At 43.7% G+C, this 22,543-nt stretch overlaps 1 protein-coding gene across 2 annotated transcripts in view; it reads left to right on the forward strand.

The window, feature by feature from the left end:
• PHACTR3 (phosphatase and actin regulator 3) overlaps positions 1 to 22,108 on the forward strand; it is a 275,574-nt gene extending 253,466 nt beyond the window's left edge. For both annotated transcript variants that reach the window (XM_075350374.1, XM_075350375.1), the window contains exons 9-13: positions 14,043 to 14,098; positions 17,996 to 18,057; positions 20,513 to 20,653; positions 20,965 to 21,041; positions 21,568 to 22,108. In XM_075350374.1, the coding sequence (XP_075206489.1) occupies positions 14,043 to 14,098; positions 17,996 to 18,057; positions 20,513 to 20,653; positions 20,965 to 21,041; positions 21,568 to 21,583 (352 nt within the window). In that variant the 3' untranslated portion in view covers positions 21,584 to 22,108. The remainder of the gene's footprint in view (positions 1 to 14,042; positions 14,099 to 17,995; positions 18,058 to 20,512; positions 20,654 to 20,964; positions 21,042 to 21,567) is intronic.
• Positions 22,109 to 22,543: the final 435 nt, after the last annotated feature.

Raw genomic sequence — 22,543 nt, forward strand, 5'->3', positions numbered from 1 at the left:
CAAGGACGCCCTGAGCCAGGCGGGCCGGTCACAGAGTAGGCAGGCCGGATGTGGCCCGCGGACCGCCCCTTGCCCAGGTCTGGGTTAGAGCATGCTTTTGTCACACAGAGGTTTTCATTAACTTAGACGACTGTCATGGCGGCGTTGGGATCTGTTCCAATGACTGATTTTGACACTCTGCCTGATAACATCTCTGAGGTCTGTAATCAGCGCAGACTGACTCGGGCATCGACCTGCCGATTAATAGCTCATAGGCAGGCTAACAAGAGTTAATGGAGAAATATAAAACTGGTTTCTTCAGCTCACCTGCTGCCCGGGCTGTTCAGCCTTGCGGGTGCCTGGAATCCTTCGGTCTATCCCGACCGGTAACAAGGAACGTGAAAGGAACAGAGAGGGCGATCCGGCACAAATCCTCCATATGTTAAAACATTCAAGTCTTTATTAGAACATCATTAAAAACATCGTGAAGACCGAAAAATCGCTTAGATGGTATAGGTACAAGTCATGAAGGCTTTACGCGTTTCGGACTATTAATAAAAACAAACAAGTCCTTATGATTAAGGACTTGTTTGTTTTTATTAATAGTCCGAAACGCGTAAAGCCTTCATGACTTGTACCTATACCATCTAAGCGATTTTTCGGTCTTCACGATGTTTTTAATGATGTTCTAATAAAGACTTGAATGTTTTAACATATGGAGGATTTGTGCCGGATCGCCCTCTCTGTTCCTAACAAGAGTTAATCTTTGCTGGTCCGCTTGTGAGTCATCTTTGATCACATGTTGTGGGGAGCTCCTATATATGCTGGCTGGACATTTCCATTAATGCTAGCTATAGTTTCCCTTACGTGGTCTGGTGAGGTGTTATGTTCCAGACTAACTGGTGGCTGTAGTAATGGTTGCTGTGTACAGTTGGAGAGTTAACCCTTGTTGTCTTTTTGTTGCTACCTTACTGCTCTTGCTTTTCTTCAGAATCTCTAATTGTTGGTTCCTGTGTGTTTGCAGTATGTTAGAGTTTTGTTTTTTCCATTGTCTGTCTTTATCTGTTTCCATCTCTCCTGCCCCTTCCTTCCCTGGTGGAAGGGGGGAATAAGATCAATTCTGGGCAGGAGCATAGCCAGGCATGGGACTCGAGCATCTCCACCATTAGGGGTAACCCTGAGGTTAGGGAAAGCCTAGGGACCCCTAACATGAGGGATAGTATTTGAAAGCTCTTTGTATACTGCAGATTACCAAGAAGTAACCGAAAGTATGTGAATTTACTACTTTCAGACAGATTCTGAATAGACGTGTTCAGCCTTGCTCAATTAACTTGTATGGAGCGAGGCTGAATACATCACATACTTGCGGTCATTGACTGACCACTCTAATCAGCAACGCTGGACAATCCTGACAGCATGGGGTGCACCTGCTGTAAGGATTCAGAACTCTGCAGCCACACAGGAGGATTGCAGACTTTTAGCAGAAGACCTGTTAACATCTCTAAAAATGGAAGTCGTGACATATTGAGTTTATTGGGAGGTATAAACTCGGCAGCGGCAGTAAAGCTCCCCCATGTGGTGGCATCAGGTTGCCAGAATCTTACAATTTAGAGTGTAAAGGGGGCTTTACACGCTACGATTATGTTAACGTTTTATCGTCGGGGTCACGTCGTTAGTGACGCACATGCGGCGTCATTAACGGTATCACAACGTGTAACACTTACCAGCGACATTAAACGTCCTCCAAAGTGGTGAAAATCGTTCACCATGGAGAGGTCGTCCTAAAACCAAAAATTGTTAATGGTTGTTTGTAGATGTTGTTTCTCGTTCCAGCGGCCGCACACATCGCTATGTGTGACACCGCAGGAGCTAGGAACCTCACCTTACCTGCGTCCCACCCGCAATGAGGAAGGAAGGAGGTGGGCGGGATGATCGTCCCGCTCATCTCCGCTTTGATTGGCCGGCCGCTTAGTGATGTCCCGGTGACGTTGTGGTGACGCCGAACACACCTCCCTCTTGAGGGAGGGATTGTTCGGCAGTCACAGCGCCGCCGCCGACCAGGTAAGTGCGTGTGACGCTGCCGTAGCGATAATGTTCGCTGCGGCAGCGATCACACGATATCGCATGCACGACGGGGGGCGGGTGCTTTTGCGTACGATAGCGCTAGCAATTGCTAGAAATATCGTAGCGTGTAAAGCCCGCTTTAGTCTTATGATGACAGGTTTTTTTTTTTTCCTTTTTTTTAAATGGAAGCTGGTAAAGAAATCGACAGTCTTAACTCCCAGCAATAAGTTGTTATTGGCATGGTGTCATGTCTGACCATATATTCCCACAAGCTATAAAGAAAGCCTTTCAGGGTGGCACGGTGGCTCAGTGGTTAGCACTGAAGTCCTGCAGCACTGGGGTCCTGGATTCAATCCCACCAAGGACAACATTTGCAAGAAGTTTGTATGTTCTCCCTGTGTTTGCGTGGGTTTCCTTCAGGTACTCCGGTTTCCTCCCACACTCCAAAGACATGCTGATAGGGAATTTATATTTTGAGCCCCAATGGGGTCAGTGTTGCCAGTGTATGTAAAGCGCTGTGCAATTAAAAGCACTATAGAAATGAATAAATATTTTATATATTATTTCTATATAATACAATATTACATTGGATAAATTGCTGTAGCAGTCGCTCTATCCAAGGTACTTTTCCATTTTGGCTCACATATCAGTTTACAGATTTAATAATATGATAAGTGACTGAAAAGACTGTATCTATAGCACCTTTCTAACACGAGGGCATCAACATTTTCATGTTCCCAGGTAGATGAAAAGTAATTGGAAGGTGCTGTTTGTAATACTAATACAGCATGTGTGTTTGGAGTAAATTTGGATTCCAAAATTAGAGCAGTCATCTGTACTTTTCTTTAATTTCTGGCAGGGAGGTAGTTCTTCTATGAACAGACACAGTGACACAGTTCTTTATTCTATAGAGTCGGAGGTTCCCATAGTAACATCATCAGCTCTGAGGGACGTCCCCGGTAATCCACACTGTACTTAATACTGCAGATTTTATCAAGGAAAATAGAGTGAAACCTACAGACTGTGTAATTGGAAATGTATATTATTGTAAAGTATATATTGGGTTCATGCATCAGCTGCCGGAACCAGCGGTCCCACCTAACTACCCCCCCCCCCCTCCAAAAAAGAAAATCTAAAAAAAAAATTCTTGGAGGGCAAGTAGAATGGGGGCCAAATATATACCGTAAGCCAGGCAGTAATGTAATGTGTAGGAATTGTAAAGGCTGCTTTTTTTTTTTTTTACTTTAAGTTATCACCTATGCATTGATGACATCCATGTGTAGTTGTATTTTTTTCTTGGACCTTTTGAATTTGTGATTTGTTACACCAATCAGATCAAAATTGGACATGTCATTTTTTTGTTTTTGTTGGCAAACGTTCCACGAAAAACAGACCTGTAAACAAACCCATAGCCCATGGGTCCCCAATTCCAGTCCTCAAGGGCCGCCAACAGTGCATGTTTTCAGGATTTCCTTAGTATTGCACATGTGATAATTTAATTACCTGCACAGGTGATCATTCCAACACCCATGCAATGCTAAGGAAATCCTGAAAACATGCACTGTTGGCGGCCTTCGAGGACTGGAGTTGGGGAACCCTGCCATAGCCTATCATGAGGGCATGTTCTTTCCATAAGATACACGGATGGAAAGCATACATGAAACAGAGTGACTTTCACCAGCACATCATGCAAATACAAACACGAACAGTTCTCATATCTATCAGTGGTTAGTTCACCAGAGAGTATACCACTTCGACCTTCAGTTATCCGCTGTAATCTGTGGGGAAATTAAACTCACAATCGACACTCCTCTTGATGAGGATAAAATTCTCAGCACTAACTTATTGGTGTTTAACCATATTCAGTGATTTATTCAGCCATTTATCATAGCATTACACTCAATATCTATAAAAAAAAAGCTATTATTATGGAAATTGAGTAATTGCCATGATGATCCTGTTCATTTGAGTGGCTAAATATATCACTGAATCTGGTTAAGCATCAATACTGGGATTATTTTCAAGTAATCCGTGAGTAAACTTAGCTGTAAATGCTTAGTTTCCCTGGAGTGTCGCCACAGGGAAAATTAAGAAATACATACCGTAATTGCTATTGAAATCATTGGGATGTCCCAGTTAGAGATGAGCAAACCCGAGGTTCGGTTTTCGAACCGAACACCAACTTAAAAAATAGAGCTCGAGTTGGGAGGCTTTCCATGCGAACTTAACTCGCGCAAGCAGCGCTGTGCTTGGGTACGCTAGGTGCTCAGCCCTGTGCGAGTCACCTGCAGTGTTTGAACAGCTCGCACTAGGGGTAACAACACAGGGTTTGTGTGTGTGTGTCAGCTGAGTCTGCACAGGGTGTGTGTGTGTTAGCTGAGGCTGCACAGGGTTTGTGTGTGTGTCTGTTAGCTGAGGCTGCACAGGGTGTGTGTGTGTCTGTTAGCTGAGGCTGCACAGGGTGTGTGTGTGTGTTAGCTGAGGCTGCACAGGGTGTGTGTGTGTGTGTTAGCTGAGGCTGCACAGGGTTTGTGTGTGTGTGTGTGTGTGTGTGTGTGTGTTAGCTGAGGCTGCACAGGGTGTGTGTGTGTGTGTGTGTTAGCTGAGGCTGCACAGGGTTTGTGTGTGTGTGTGTCTGTTAGCTGAGGCTGCACAGGGTTTGTGTGTGTGTGTGTGTGTGTGTGTGTCTGTTAGCTGAGGCTGCACAGGGTTTGTGTGTGTGTGTGTGTGATTACTACAAGAAGACATGCATGGGGCACATTAATACAAGAAAGGGACCTGCATGAAGCACGTTACTATAGGAAGGGGACCTGCATATGGGGCACATTACCACAAGAAGGGGACCTGCATGGGGGGCACATTATTATAAGAAGGGGACCTGCATGGGGCACATTGCTACAAGGGGGCAAGGATGCGCACATTTTTACAGAATGGGGAACAGGATGGGGCACATTACTACAAGATGTTGGCCAAAATTACTATGCAGTGCTTATTGTAAATAAAACTGTATTACTTACAAAAAAAATGTGTGCGTTATATATATATATATATATATATGGTACCACTACCAATGTCACTTTGTCCTGAAAAGAATGCGGCCCCTCAAATTATTTTTTTTCTGTGTGTGGCCCATACACCCAGCTGAGTTTGAGACCCCTGCTCTAGAGCTTGTAAAATGGGCTGGTTTGTGGCAGGTAACATTGCACAGGGAATCGTGTAGAGATGGTATAGATAGAATCTGTGTCTGCAGTTAGTGCACAGTGCAGACTCCTTCCCCCCGCAATAGCACACGCAGGCACAAGTGCAGTCACGACTCTTTCATCTCCTGATTTCTACACACATTATTATTATTTTTTTTCTTTACATACAATTTTCTGCTTGGAAAAGTAAAAGGCAGAATGTTTATATGGCTTAGATTGGAAAGTATTAACAGATAACATGGACAGATCTTGTTCACAAAGTACACACGTGACATTACTTACAAGGCCGTAATGGTGGAAAGCAGTTTCATGGACAAAAAGATACTGGTACAGTTGAAACCAGAAGTCACTATCTGACATGGAATCAGAAAACACCTTTCCCGTTTTAGGTCAATTAGGATTACCAAAATTATTTATATTTGCCAAATGCCAGAATAATGAGAGAAAATGTTTTAATGCATTTTTATTACTTTCAGCAAAGTCAAAAGTTTACATACAATAAGAGTACAATGCCTTTAAACAATATAGGACAGCCCATATGATGATGTCATATCTTTGGAAGCTTCTGATAGGTCTATTGGCAACATCTCAGTTAGAGACACACCTGTGGATGTATCTTAATGCACACCTAAAACACACTGCTTCATTGTGTAGCATCACAGGAAAGTAAAAAGATCAGCCAAGATCTCAGGAAGAGAATTTTGGACTTGCACAAGGTTGGTTCATCTTTGCAATTTCCAGATACAGTGGTACCTCGCTTAACGAGTAACCCACTTAACGAAAATTTCGCTTAACAAGCAAAGCTTTCTGTAAATTTGTAACCCGCTTTACGAGAAAGCTTTGCTGTACGAGCGAAATCCTCACCTCACACACTTCCGGTTCCGTCCATCCACCGAGCTCTAACCCGCACTTGCAGTCCACACAAATACACATGTAAGCACAAACACACACAAACATACACGCACTCACATACACATACAGTATTATGCTCACCTTACCTTCCGTTCCACCGCCGGGCTCATGGTTCTTGTACTTCCCGGGTACATCGCGGCGAACTACAAGTACCATGAGGCCGGCGGTGGAAGGGAAGGTAAGGTGAGCATATAATATCTGTACCTTCCGTTTCATCGCCGGCCTCCTGGGTCCTGTAGTGCGCCGCGCCTCTCTTCTCCGCTCCACTCCACTCCAGGCATTGGCATCCATAGCAACGAAGCAGGAACTTCCTGGTTCCTGTCACCGCTTGTCAAAGGCGCGCGCTGGCCAATCAGAGGCAAGCGGCTCTGCCTTTGACGTCAGCGCTCTTGTAGGAAGTTTCGCCCTTGTCGTTATCGTTACCTGATACACGGCCCGCACCGGAGAACAGCAAGTCCCAGGAAACCGGCGATGGAACGGAAGGTAAAGTGAGCATATTATATGTGCGTGTGCATGTGTGAGTTTGTGTGTGTTTGTACATGTTTGTAATGATAGAATAGGGGACCAGGATGGGATATTTAACACATTGTGGAACGAATTGTCAGCATTGCAATGATTTCCTATGGGAAATCTTGCTCTGCTGAACGAGTAACTTGATTAACAAGCACAGTCCCAGAACGGATTGTTCTCAGTAAGCAAGGTACCACTGTACCTGAACGTGCCTCATTCATCTGTACAAACATTTACAGTTAGGTCCAGAAATATTTGGACAGTGACACAAGTTTTGTTATTTTAGCTGTTTACAAAAACATGTTCAGAAATACAATTATATATATAATATGGGCTGAAAGTGCACACTCCCAGCTGCAATATGAGAGTTTTCACATCCAAATCGGAGAAAGGGTTTAGGAATCATAGCTCTGTAATGCATAGCCTCCTCTTTTTCAAGGGACCAAAAGTAATTGGACAAGGGACTCTAAGGGCTGCAATTAACTCTGAAGGCGTCTCCCTCGTTAACCTGCAATCAATGAAGTAGTTAAAAGGTCTGGGGTTGATTACAGGTGTGTGCTTTTGCATTTGGAAGCTGTTGCTGTGACCAGACAACATGCGGTCTAAGGAACTCTCAATTGAGGTGAAGCAGAACATCCTGAGGCTGAAAAAAAAGAAAAAATCCATCAGAGAGATAGCAGACATGCTTGGAGTAGCAAAATCAACAGTCGGGTACATTCTGAGAAAAAAGGAATTGACTGGTGAGCTTGGGAACTCAAAAAGGCCTGGGCGTCCACGGATGACAACAGTGGTGGATGATCGCCGCATACTTTCTTTGGTGAAGAAGAACCCATTCACAACATCAACTGAAGTCCAGAACACTCTCAGTGAAGTAGGTGTATCTGTCTCTAAGTCAACAGTAAAGAGAAGACTCCATGAAAGTAAATACAAAGGGTTCACATCTAGATGCAAACCATTCATCAATTCCAAAAATAGACAGGCCAGAGTTAAATTTGCTGAAAAACACCTCATGAAGCCAGCTCAGTTCTGGAAAAGTATTCTATGGACAGATGAGACAAAGATCAACCTGTACCAGAATGATGGGAAGAAAAAAGTTTGGAGAAGAAAGGGAACGGCACATGATCCAAGGCACACCACATCCTCTGTAAAACATGGTGGAGGCAACGTGATGGCATGGGCATGCATGGCTTTCAATGGCACTGGGTCACTTGTGTTTATTGATGACATAACAGCAGACAAGAGTAGCCGGATGAATTCTGAAGTGTACCGGGATATACTTTCAGCCCAGATTCAGCCAAATGCCGCAAAGTTGATCGGACGGCGCTTCATAGTACAGATGGACAATGACCCCAAGCATACAGCCAAAGCTACCCAGGAGTTCATGAGTGCAAAAAAGTGGAACATTCTGCAATGGCCAAGTCAATCACCAGATCTTAACCCAATTGAGCATGCATTTCACTTGCTCAAATCCAGACTTAAGACGGAAAGACCCACAAACAACCAAGACCTGAAGGCTGCGGCTGTAAAGGCCTGGCAAAGCATTAAGAAGGAGGAAACCCAGCGTTTGGTGATGTCCATGGGTTCCAGACTTAAGGCAGTGATTGCCTCCAAAGGATTCGCAACAAAATATTGAAAATAAAAATATTTTGTTTGGGTTTGGTTTATTTGTCCAATTACTTTTGACCTCCTAAAATGTGGAGTGTTTGTAAAGAAATGTGTAAAATTCCTACAATTTCTATCAGATATTTTTGTTCCAAACTTCAAATTAAACGTTACAATCTGCACTTGAATTCTGTTGTAGAGATTTCATTTCAAATCCAATGTGGTGGCATGCAGAGCCCAACTCGCGAAAATTGTGTCACTGTCCAAATATTTCTGGACCTAACTGTATATACAAGTAAAAACAAGATTGGAATGTTCAGCCATCATGTTGCGCAGGAAGGAGACGGGTTCTGTGTACCAGAGATGAATGTGTTTTGGTCAGACATGTGCATATCAACCCAAGAACATAAGCAAAAGACCTTGTGAAGATGCTGGCGGAATCTGGTAAGATTCTGTCATTATTCACAATGAAACAAGTACTGTATCAACATGGGCTGAAAGGCCACTCTGCCAGGAAGAAGCCATTACTCCAAAAGAAACATAAAAAAAGCCAGCTTAATGTTGGCAAATGCACACAGGAACACAGACCTTAATGTTTGGAGACATGGCATGTGGTCTGATGAAACTAAAATTTAATTTTTTTGGCCATAATGACCAAGGTTACATTTGGAGGAAAAATGGAGAAGCTTTGAAGCCTCAGAAGACCATCCCAACTGTGAAACATGGGTTTGGCAGCATCATGTTGTGGGGTTGTTTTGTTGTAGGAGGGACTGGTGCATTTCACAAAATAGATGGGATTATGAGGAAAGATTATGTGGCAATACTGAAACAACATCTCAAGACATTAGCCAGGAACTTAAAGCTTGGGCAGAAATAGGTCTTCCAAATGGACAATGACCCACAGCATACTGTCAAACTGGTTACAAAGTGGCTTAAGGATAACAAAGTCAATGTTTTGGAGTGGCCATCACAAAGACCTGATCTCCATCCTATTGAAAATTTATAGGCAAAGCTGAAAAGGCCAGTGTGAGAAAGGCAACCTACAAACCTGGCTTACACCAATTCTGTCAAGAGGAATGGGCCCAAATTCCTACCAACTATTGTGAGAAGCTTGTGGAAGGATATCCAAAACGTTTGACCTAAGTCATACAGTTTAAGGCCCCCTTCACACGCACGTGTCTCCAGTACGTGCTAGGTCCGTTTCCGCATGTACCGGAGACACGGGCACACGTAAACCCATTAAAATCAATGGGTTTATGTGCACGCACGTGTTCAGCCAGTGGCCCGTGCCTCCGTGCGGAGCAGACGTGAGCCTGTGTGCTCCATACGGAGGCATGTCCGTTTTTCCCTGGCAGCACGGGTGTCACACGGCCCGCACACGTACCACACGGATGTAGTGTGGATGCGGGCCCACGTGACATGCGCTGGAGAAACACACGTGTCATGGTAAAAATAAAAAAACACATACTCGCCTCCACCAGCCCTGCAGTCTCTGCCGCGGCTGTCACCTGCATCCGACACCCAGTGAATTTGAACAATGCATCTTCTTCACTGGGGGCCGGAAGCAGCGTCAGCGGGGCGTGGCCTGTGCCGGACACTGTCATTCAGCACCACAGACAGCTCCGGAAGAATCAGGTAAGGCAGGACTTTCCGTTCTCTGTGTGTTATTACGTATAACACACGGAGAACACGCATGTGCCACAAACACGGCACACGGGGAGCAAACCACCCCTTTAATACGTACATGAAAAAATGGTTTGTATATATATTCCTGTGCAAAAGAAAGCTTTCAATAATAGAAGTGTTAATAGTTCCATCAATTAGCAATATGGAATGCGATGTAACCACCCTTTGACTTCAAAACAGCATCAATTCTTCTAGGAACACTAGCACAAATTCAGGGATTTTTTGGAACCCAGATTATAAGTGTTTCTGGATTAATGGAATTGACTGTTTGTTTCACACCTCCAGCCCTATTATGCCTGTCTTGGCTTTGAAGCACGATAAAACTTTAGAGGATTACTGAAAAGATCCAGGTTGTGTAACTGAGATTTTCTCTTGAGCTGCACATAATTCTATTACTTTTCTGAAGTCTGTAGTTTTCCGTTGATACTGCTGCAACCTTGTCACTAAAATAATAATAAAAAAAATCACATGGTAATAATGTCTTTGAAAAACAGCAAGATCGAGCGTTGCTTAACTCACACTGCCATCCACTGCCTTATAAAAGATTTCTAATTAAGTGTAATCTGTATACAAACGTAAAAATGTAAGAAACCAAACTCCAAGCGACTAAAAAACAATGATGGATGAGAGGAGTAAAGGCCGCTTTACACGCAACGACATCGCTAACGAGATGTCATTGGGTCACGGAATTCGTGACGCACATCTGACCTCGTTAGCGAAGTTGTTGCGTGTGACACGTACGAGAGACCGCTAACGATCAAAAATAATCACCTAATCGTTGATCGTTGACACGTCGTTCAAATCCCAAATATCGTTGCTGTTGCAGGACGCAGGTCGTTCGTCGTTTCTGAGGCAGCACACATCGGTACGTGTGACACCCCAGGAACGACGAAAAACACCGTCCCTGCGTCCTCCGGCAACGAGGTGGGCGTGACTTTCATGCGACTGCTCTCCGCCGCTTCGCTTCTATTGACCGCCTGCCGTGTGACGTCGCTGTGATGCCGCACAAACTGCCCCCTTAGAAAAGAGGCTGTTCGCCGGCCACAGCGACGTCGTTAGGAAGGTAAGTATGTGTGACGGGTACTAGCGATTTTGTCCGCCACGGGCAGCGATTTGCCCGTGACGCACAAATGACGGGGGCGGGTACGAACGCTAGCGACATCGCTGTCGCAGCGTGTAAAGCCACCTTTAGACAAAAGATGAGCTCTAGGACATAGTTTGCAGGGTCTCCAGTGTGTATTAGTATACCGGTAATTGATTAAACAAAACACTCCAATAAAAAAACAAACAAATGCTATTCCCTTTGTAGGGTTCCTATAAGCTTATTAATATTTATTTATATTTTGGGAATTATTTAGACAAAAAAATAACTACTAGAAAAAAAATGATAGTAATGTATCATTATGTAAGAAGATTTTTTATTTGCAAATAGGTTGCTTCTTCTGTATCACAAACATCTAGATTAATTTTAAAGTGGCCCCACTCCTTTGGCTAACAGCTATCGATCCCAACCTTCCCTACATATGAACGCTGTGTTTGGGTGCAAATATTCTCATTAAGAGGTGTAAGTTGCTGTCCTCTTCAGAATCCTCTGGTGGCACCTTATCTTCCCTGGGAACAAAAGTATTTGGGGCATTGTAATCTATCTGCCCAATTCTAAGCCTTTTATAGCTGCTGTGAGGAGAGTTGAGAGGCCACCAGACACATTAGATGGTCGACTAGTCTCACTAAAGGCCCCTTTACACACTGAGACTTTCTAGCGATCCCACCAGCGATCCCGACCTGGCCGGGATCGCTACAAAGTCTCTGGTGAGTCGCTGGTGAGCTGTCAAACAGGCAAACCTGGCCAACGACGCAACAGCGATCCGGACCTGCAGAACGACCTAGCTAGTCATTGGGGACGTTGTAAAGCAGCTTTTTGAAAGGGAAGTCGCTAACGAAGTTGCTGTAAAGTCCCCTTTACACACTGAGACTTTCTAGCGATCATGCTGCACAGCGGGAAACAAAGGACCAAAGAATGGTCCTGAACGATTTGTAGCGATCAGCAACTTCACAGCAGGGGCCAGGTCGCTGATGTGTTTCACACACTGCAATGTCGCTGGGGAGGTCGCTATTACGTCACAAAACCGGTGACGTTACAGCGATGTCGTTTGCGATGTTGCAGTGTGTAAAGCCACCTTAAGATAGCATGGCCAGCCTTTGGCTAGATTAATTTATAACAGGTTTGTTCCATTAAAGGGTAATTCTCAAAATATTCATCGGGATGTCAGCTCTGGAAGCTGATAACAGGTCTCTGCAGAGCCACATCTTGAATGGAACGGAGGAACACATGCTTGACTTCCACTTCACTCATTGTCTATGGCAGAGATCCCCAACTTGTAGCTCAGAAGCCATATGTGGCTTGCAGGATCATGATGTGTGGCTCGTGAATGTCTGTGGACCTGGTGCATTAGCACCAGATCTAGCAAATAGCTATGAAGAGGTACCAAAATGGTGACAAGTTTGAGTAGTCCCACACAGAAGAGCAGACTTGGATGCGCACCTTCTGGCCTAGGGGTTGGAGAGATAAATTACGCAAGTGCTAAGCTGGATTTAGGATGATACTGTCACTTATAGGGGGTGCTTGAAGCGTGGTCCGATAGTATGGTGGGAGTGCTTTATACAAAAATACCTAATAAGGGTAAGTTGGGAACCCATAGATGCCAATATACTGCCTTATTGTCATTTTTGTGCTGAAGATTTGGCTATTATACCAATTACGGGGGAGTCGCTAGTGTGGGGGAGGAAGGAGCTGAATGTCAGTATTCGTGGGGGCTCTGGATGTGGCACACAACCCTATTTTAAAGCTGAATGTGGCTCTCGAGGTAAGAAAGAATAGGAATCGCTGGTCTATTGGATTGCCAGATATAACTTTCTGAAGCTGCATTTACTATTGAGTATGCAAGCAACAAATAAATGTAAATTTTATAAATGAACATTAGTGTTTTGCTGGGTGTCTCCTTGGAAAACAAGTTAGTAGAATGGTTCATGGATTATTTCCCTTAATGTATGTAACTCAAAGGCTCTGCTTGAACCCTATTGTTTGTATGTATTTATATGATACTGTATCTGTAAACAATAATAAAAAATATCTGGTTTTAAAAAAGAATCTTTCCATAGAACTCCAGGGTTCCACAGCCCTGAGCTTGAGTCCCAATGGTCGGATCTTCAGCAATTGATATGTGTATTCCCTATCCCATAGTTTGGAGATATTTTAGGAATCCTTCAATTTCAACTGAATGGATCTTGCAGATATCAATGTGCATGTATAGAACAGATGTTGGGCCACAGCAAGTAAAGCCACAATCTTCCACATGAGAAGATGCCATTATGTCTCAAAATGTAAGCGTGATTTCAGAAATCTCCAATACCCTAATCCCACAGTATAACACTCAAAAGTGTAAACAGCTGATATACGGGGAGCTGTCTTGCTTTAGCATTCCTTGTGATGTGGTCACTGAAGACTTTGTTTCCCTGTCTCAAAAGCATCTCTATAGCATAACCTCAGCATCTTAGGCTGCGTCACAATAATTTAGACTTTGTGTGCCATTAGCTTTTAAGAAACTTTTGTATCTAATGATGAAATATTTATGAGGTTTTTTAGTAAATGGCATAAGTGTACTAGTAAACTAGAAGGTAATAACACTTGGAACTGGTGTGAAGAAGACACTTTGTGCTTATTCTTGTAAGATTGTGGATGTACAGTACAGAGACGGGAGGGGAAGGAATAGTAAGGGGGAAAGCCTCATTAATTATGTGCAGAGATTGTGGATTGGCCAGGCGGTGCAGGTGGGAGTGAGCATGGAGCAGTATAGAAGCCTGCCAGTGTGTCTGTGCTGGGAACACCACACATTGCTAAGCAGCAGCTTCACTACAAGGGGACTCCGAGAGAGACTCGCAGCTCCCGACACCTGTAGCCAAATATCACTGTCTGCTCCCAGCTCCATCACTGGATCTATCTGCACGGCACAATTACTACAGCTTTCTTGTGTCTAAGACTTCTCCATCTACCAGCATGGTTCAAAACGTGATTATGGTGTTTTTCCGCAGGCGACTGAGCCAAAGACCAGCTGTAGAAGAACTGGAGAGAAGGAATATACTGAAGCGTAAGTATAGCATTATATTTCTCTGTCACTTGTATGATGGAAAGTGTATATATTTTATGTTAACCTAAATACTAAGTTATTGGAGGAGAGGTTTTAGGCTCGGACTGTCCCACAGGGGAACAGGTAAATTTCCAGGTGGGCCTCAATGCAGGTGTAATCCACCCCCCCTATATATGAGTAGTTGGCAAAATACACTTAAATCAATTATAAGATGCTGTGTGTTTGAATTAACAAACTACCCAGTTTACTATTATATAGACGCGTAAGTAAATTTGTGAATGACGGTAATGTAATATTTATATGTAACTAAACAGTGGCCCCCAGATTCAATATTACTGGTGAGTCCTTGGCAGCCCAGTCCGGCAGTGGCTGTGGTAGTATAAGTACTAGGTGAGGTGTATGAAGTAATGTGTATGGGTTAGGAAGCATCCAAATATAGCAGATTAAGCATATTAGTACATTTCTATATGATGTCACTTACCCTATCCTGCCATCTTGTATACAGCTAATACTAGTTTCTGTCTTCTTTTAACTCCTCCTGTAGTTTGCAAGATATCTAGCCAGTATGTATGCTCGGGTGTAAACAATCTTATTTTTGAATATGAGCCACATGGGTTCTTTCCTTGTGGCCTGGGTATTACACCCGGTATAAGATTATTAATATTCCAATATAAAGAGAAACCTATATGATTGTCTGCCTTATCGCCATCCATTATATTTAACTACTTGAATAATAGATCCAGAGCTCAGGAATGACTCCTAAATTCCACTGTCCTCCTCTACACGTTACTTCGTTTCTCCACCTGTAACTAGGAGAAGGCTATGTTGTGATAGCTTTCCATATGATCTATGAACTAAAATCAAAGCTTCTAGTAATTATGATACTGAAGCCATGTATCCAAAAGGGAAGTAACATAGCTTCCAGCTAAATCCTGGCTCGTCCTTGAAAAAAAAGCCCAAATAAATAAATAAATCTTCTGTTCTCTTGTGAATGGCCATCTGTGAGCTGCTCTGTGTTCACCCAGGAGTCTTGCCTTTACACCCTAGAAACATAACACTGTTCCTGAGAGCATAGATGTAAAATCCATTGTAAACACATGTTCCTTGGAGATGATGACCAGACAGTAGTCATTAGCTCATGCTGCCTCCTCCCTGCTTTATAATCCTTCCCTGGTTGTAGTCAGGGTAAGCTAGCATCTATATCTAGTAGCTTGTAATTTGTTCCTTGTGTATAATATTATTCTCTCCAGGAGAAGAATTATGATAGACTAGCTAAGCCACTTGCATATTTGAGGAAACACAATGAGCAAAAAAAGGGGAGTCCTCTGGTGCTTCTGCATTCCACTACATACCTTATTATTTTGGATAGAAAGAATGATGCCAAGTTAGCTGGAAGAGGACCACTTTGATGTTTACAAATGTCTTGTTCTATACCAACCCCCACAAAAGCTTTAATTGCGATCTGCATGTCCTTGCCTTTGTATCAATTAGTTGTATAAGGCACGCGATGTTTAGATTGTTCTTGGAATGAGCCTGCATAATACAAAGTGACAAGCTCTTCTCGCACAGGTACCAGTAGTGTCAAGGACCACAGCAATACCCCACGTAGTGAATTCGTGATTTTAACAACACGCCTGCATAAAAAAAGTATAATAGATATTGAACAATAATCATATAGAGCTAATCATGATACATACATCTGTATGGCAAGATGTCTGTCATTACTGTAATAAAACTACCTCCCCCACCACATCGTAAAATAAAGCATTACATGGGGCGGCAGATGAAATATTGTCAGGAACTAAGGTACATGGAGGAAAATAAGGATACTTTACAGAGTGTACAGACCATAAGAAAAATATTTAGTATCTCCGTACAACATGGCCCTATACATAGTGCTGATCCCAGCTGCACAACACAGGTTATTCCATAAGAAAGCTATGTATTTGGGTGATTTTACAGAATGATTCCAGGGGTTTCCCCTTGCTCAATTCCTAAATATGGAATCCCCGGAATTTTTTAGGCAGTCCTCGTAACACTGACCTGAATCTTTATTTAGCTGACAGCTCTATAAATAGCAGTCTCGTTTACTACAATCCTACAGCAGATAATGTATTCCACCCACCAGCACTGCAGCAAGAGCTATATATAGCAGTAAAGCAGAGGCGTTGTGTGGAGGCTCGTGCTGCTACAGGAAGGAGCCGTGTCTCCCTGGAAAAGTCCCTGCTACAAAAGCAACACCGCCATCCCCCCACCCAGGGTTCACAAAAAGGCCAGCCATAATTAGTTGTGGCCAAGGTCGTCCCTGTCCGGAAAAATATAATGGCATATGGCTCTATGTATTAGGCTTTGTTCACACTGGGCATTTTTAGTGCTTTTTTTAATAACAAAATCTGATCTCTTTGCAGTAAAGAAGCTGCATTTTTGCTGTTTTTGGTGTGTCATTTGTCTACAGTACGTTTCGATAAAGTTAGCTTTAATGACCAAAAACGCACCAAAAATGCACCTGCGTGAACAGAACCTTGGCATAAGGCACTTCTAAACATCTGAGGTATAAGAAAAATAATTATCTTGTGCACCGAATTTCCCCCAGTGAGTAGAGATGGACCTAATTATTATAAAAAATAAAGTGATCAATCTAGGATTTATATGTTCTGTAAGGCCCCAATTTTGTCTCTATACACCAGGTCCATGAAGGCTTCCTGTCATATACTAAACTAGAGTTTCTTCCCCAGTACTGAGCTCCACTAATATACCGTAAGCGTACTGTACTCACCTGTTCTTGCCATAGTCATCAGTCTCCTATATTTCGGTATATCTTGGTTCATGTTTCAGATGAGCCTAAGGGTACTTTCACACATCCGGATTTTTGCTCTGCGGCACAATACGGCGTTCTGCAGAAAAACCGCAACCGGCTTTTGTAACGCCGATTGCGGTTTTTTTTGCATTGACTTACATTAGTGCCGCATTGTGCCGTAGGGGCTTGCGTTCGGTCCGGTTTTTGCCGCATGCGGCAGATTTAGCCGATGCGGCGGCCGGATCGAACGTACCCTGCAACGTTTTTTGCTCCGGCAAAAAACACCGCATCGCGCCGCATCCGGCCGCTGCGGCGCATTTTTCAATGCATCCCTATGGAGGCCGGATGCGGCGCGATGCGGAAAAAAACGCATCCGGTCGCCGCATGCGGTATTTTCCACTGCGCATGCTCAGTAGCATGCCGCAACCGGAAAAAACCGGACCGGCCGCATGTAAAAACTGATGCAAAGGATGCGGTGTTTTCACCGCATCCGTTGCATAGTTTTCACAGCCGGATTGAGCCGCAGGGCTCAAACCGGATGTGTGAAAGTAGCCTTAGGCTACTTTCACACATCCGGTTTGAGCCCTGCGGCTCAATCCGGCTGTGAAAACTATGCAACGGATGCGGTGAAAACACCGCATCCTTTGCATCAGTTTTTACATGCGGCCGGTCCGGTTTTTTCCGGTTGCGGCATGCTACTGAGCATGCGCAGTGGAAAATACCGCATGCGGCGACCGGATGCGGTTTTTTTCCGCATCGCGCCGCATCCGGCCTCCATAGGGATGCATTGAAAAATGCGCCGCAGCGGCCGGATGCGGCGCGATGCGGTGTTTTTTGCCGGAGCAAAAAACGTTGCAGGGTACGTTCGATCCGGCCGCCGCATCGGCTAAATCTGCCGCATGCGGCAAAAACCGGACCGAACGCAAGCCCCTACGGCACAATGCGGCACTAATGTAAGTCAATGCAAAAAAAAACCGCAATCGGCGTTACAAAAGCCGGTTGCGGTTTTTCTGCAGAACGCCGTATTGTGCCGCAGAGCAAAAATCCGGATGTGTGAAAGTACCCTAAGAGAACTTATCATTATCTCCTTCCCTTCACAGAAAGAAATGACCAGATAGAACAAGAGGAAAGAAGAGAAATCAAACAAAGGTTAACCAGAAAGGTGAGTGCTCCCTTATTATGGCTCCTATGGGGTTACACAAGGGTTTGGGGCATGTGCGTCTGCTGATAGACGTCTTCCTAAAAGTTGCAGTGGATCTCTGCTGCATCATTAGAAATTAATTGCTAATTGGTTTCCTTATTTTTTTGCAGAAACCGTGTGACCAATAACAATAGGCAAACTGTTAGCAATTAATTTGTAATGATCCAGCAGAAAGCTACTGTGACAATTAGGAAAACTCTTCTCCGTAAACACATCTGTGACTCCCGCCTGATAGTGTTTACATGTACATCTGTGGGATCATCTCTAGTATAGAGCACCCAGTTTGAGCCGAATGTCAACCATAGGCTGAAGTCACACAAGCGTATGAAAAAACGGTCCCTTTCTCGTCCAGGAGAGTAGGACAATTTTTTTTCTCACTTGTCATCCGTGTGCTCTCAGTGTACTGTCCGGGTGCAATCCATTTTTTTCTCAGCAGCTGTTAGTCATTTACAGGACCATTTACAGTGTTTTGTGTTACATGATAGAATTGTATCTTTAAAAACAGACGTCACTAGGATGGTGCGTGTGCTGTCCATGTGGCGTCCGTTTTTTGCTCGTACCCATTGACTTGTATTGGCGAGTCTCGCACGATTTTGGCAACAAATCGCATGTTGCGACTTTTTTCTCATCCAGAATCTGGATGAGAAAAAAGCTGACCAACTGCTCTGCCTCATTGACTAACATTGGTCCGACTGCAATGCAAGATTTTCTTGCATTTCACTCGTCCGATTCATACGCTCGTGTGAGCGTACACATATAGATTGCATTTAGGCTGTGTGCACATATTTAGAAGATACAGCAGATTTTTTAGCTGTAAAAAAACCAGGAAAAATTCTGCTTAGAATATGAAGGTTTCTTAGTTTTTTTTCACATTCACTTAAATGGGTGAAAAATGTTACAAAAATGAATTGACATGCTGCAGATTGGAAAAATAAGCAGAATTCAAAAATATCACCTCTATGTTGATACTATAAAATGCTGCATTTTTTCCATGGCAAAACCTGAATAGTGGTGGATTACATTGGACACAATGCTGCTACACCAGGATGTCAACCGCTATATACATATTAGATATATATCTGCTTATCTATATAGTTCCCAGCTGCTTTCATTTTAGGCTTCCAAACCCCTAGCCGTTAGAATAAAGCGGGCTTTATACACTGCGACATCGCCAGCAATTGCTAGCGATGTCGAGCGTGATAACACCCGGCCCCGTCGTACGGGCGATATGTGGTGATCGCTGCCGTAGCGAACATTATCGCTACGGCAGCGTCACATGCACATACCTGCTCTGCGACGTCGCTCTGGCCGGCGAACCGCCTCCTTTCTAAGGGGGCGAGTCGTGCGGCGTCACAGCGACATCACACGACAGCCGTCCAATAGAAGCAGAGGGGCAAAGATGAGCGGGACGTAAACATCCCGCCTACCTCCTTCCTTCCTCATTGCCGGTGGATGCAGGTAAGGAGATGTTTGTCACTCTTGCGGTGTCACACACAGCGATGTGTGGTGCCGCAGGAACGACAAACATCGCTAAAAAGCAGAAAACGATTTTTTATTTCAGGACGACCTCTCCACGGCAAACGATTTTGCCCTTTTTTGCGATCGTTTCAGATCGCTCTTAAGTTTTACACACTGCGATATCGTTAATGATGCCGGATGTGCGTCACAAACAACGTGACCCCGACGATAATTCATTAACGATATAGTAGCGTGTAAAGCCCGCTTAAGGTTTACCATATACATTGAGCACAATGTTAGGCCTCCTTCACATATCCGTGTTTCTGGTACAACTGAAGTTCGTTTTCACATGTACCGGAGACACAGAGATCCATTAAAATCAATGGGATTGCACATATATCCGTGTTTTGGCACACACGGCGACATGTCCATTTTCTGCCAGCAGCACGGATGTCACACTGATATGATCTGCGTAACATCAGTGTGACACGTATCGGAGGAAACACGTCACTTAAAAATAAATGTATTTTTGTACTTACCTGTCTCCGTCGCTGCTATCTCCAGCGCGTCTGTCACACTTGCTTTTGGGCCCGCTCATTATACCTCATGAATATTCACTGCACTGCCTGCAGACCCAGAAGCAAGTGTGACAGCAGCAGCAGAGACAGCAGCGCCGGAGACAGGTAAGTATACAAGTTTGTACTGTCTGTGTGCTATCTGGATGTCACATGGATAGCACACAAACAGGCCAAGGGAACACACACACACACACACACGGACGACATACGCACCTACACCACAGACCATGCAAAACGTTTGGTTTTTGCACGGATGTGTGAAGGGGCCTTACAGTCATTTTTTACATTCCCTTTATTTAGGAAATCCTATCACCTGGTTTTGATGTAGACACCACATGAGTCATAATAATATGCAATCTCTACCTTTTTTCCCCTTATAGCTCAATCAACGTCCGACGGTCGATGAACTGAGAGAGAGAAAAATTCTGATACGATTTAGTGATTACGTGGAGGTGGCGAAAGCTCAGGATTATGATAGACGAGCAGACAAGCCGTGGACGAGATTATCAGCAGCAGACAAGGTACAAGCAATGGGATATAATTTGGCTATACTACGTCTAGGAGACCGCACTTATGCAAGATGCATTAGATTTGCTGGTGGGTTAATCGCAAGATACTGCAACTCTGAAGTACTCAATGATATATAGTATAATATATACATAGTAAATAGTGTTAGGGGATCCTTGTAATGTTACCTTTTATACAGCCTTCAGCGGGGCTGAAGAATAGGATGTTTGCAGGTTTCTGCCATCTGTACACTTTATCCTCCTTATCCTGTACCTGCTATATGTTAGATATTTCATTTACCGATATTTCTATGCTATTTTTGCAGGCTGCCATTCGTAAAGAACTTAATGAGTATAAAAGCAATGAGATGGAAGTGCACGCCTCAAGCAAACACTTGACCAGGTATGTGTGAAAAATATACAGGCATACAATGGAGGGCTGGAAATAACTGTATGTAATGGAGTTTGCCTGACATTTTTTGGACTCTAGACGTCAATATGGCCTTGTCCATTGTGACAAGGGGACACAAACTAAAATTGAATGTTTTAACTGTATCAGTCAGCTAATATGCTGCTCTTCATGAGGACAGCATATTGGTGCTACAGGTCCGTACACTTAGTAGCCAAATGACAAAAAACAATGTTATCTCATTTGCTTACTAGCAGCACTAGAAAAATCTACAATAACATAGAGGGACATGTGTATGTATGCATCATTAGGAAGTGTCGCCGTTTCAATTGTGTGACGGTGGCCATTTAGTTACATTCTTGGAGAGCCCCTTTTAGCTCTATATGTGAATTAGAGCAAGGAAATTGTACATCTGCAATTTTGGTTTAGAAAAATGGTGTTGCATGAATAATAATAAATTTCGGGTATGTAGAATTTGTTTGCTTGTTTGAGATATTAAGTGTATGTTTCTCTTCTCCAGGTATCACAGACCGTAAACGCTTTCCTGCTGGAAGTATGGTCTTACTTTGCAGTTAACCACTGAACATGTTCCATGAGGAGCAATGGCGTTCAGTTGAGAAGTTGGGCGCTTGGCGCTCAGCCATTTATGCGGAGAGTGGTTGTGGGCGATATGGAGGGATTGTCTGCTACCCTTCCTAATGTAGGATGGAATGGCGATGAGTTCACTGCGCATATCTGGGGACTGATCAGCCCCTTATGGGGAGAGAATCAAGCTCAAGGATACACACGCAAAACAAAGTGGGTGTCGCTGAAAGACACTGGAAGGAAACTTGTATGAGGCTGTATATTGCAGCGAGACGCTGTGCATGGCGACATCATTATGGACATGCGGCCAGCACATCATTCAGTATTACATTGACATGTCAGCCTAATCACACTTTCTTTGTAAAGTTCATGCCTCGGCGAGATATTTTCATGTTTTCTATTTTGTTTCCCTTTTTTAAGATGTTACATTTTCCTGGTTAAGTTAATCTTATTAAAAAAAAGAAGAGTTACTGAAATTGTGGATCCGAGTCTTTGTTTATACATTTATGGTAGACAAGATATAGCACATAATAAATATGACGTCACGTGTATTGTAGACTGGTGGACAGTTCACAGAGTGATGTTCATATCCAAGGACAATTGCCATGAAGCGTTATCATACCATAGTAGATACTACTAAATCTGCCAGGTCCCCTATGCCCTTGAGCCAAGCAGCATTCATATCTATATGACAAAATTTCCTCCCTAACCAGCCCTGTATGATGTTATTCACTAAAATCAATGTTTAAAAGAAGGATTTAAAAAATCCACTGCCTATGACAATTAGGCCTGTGACTAGTCGATGGGGTGTTAGTTCCCTTAACTAGTCATCCATCTTTCCATGACTTCCATGAGCTGGCGTCACCACCAGCTCCCGGAAATCTCACACATGCGCTCGGCTTTGTTCACTC

Source organism: Anomaloglossus baeobatrachus, chromosome 5, assembly GCF_048569485.1.
Source record: "Anomaloglossus baeobatrachus isolate aAnoBae1 chromosome 5, aAnoBae1.hap1, whole genome shotgun sequence".
NCBI lineage: Eukaryota > Metazoa > Chordata > Amphibia > Anura > Aromobatidae > Anomaloglossus > Anomaloglossus baeobatrachus.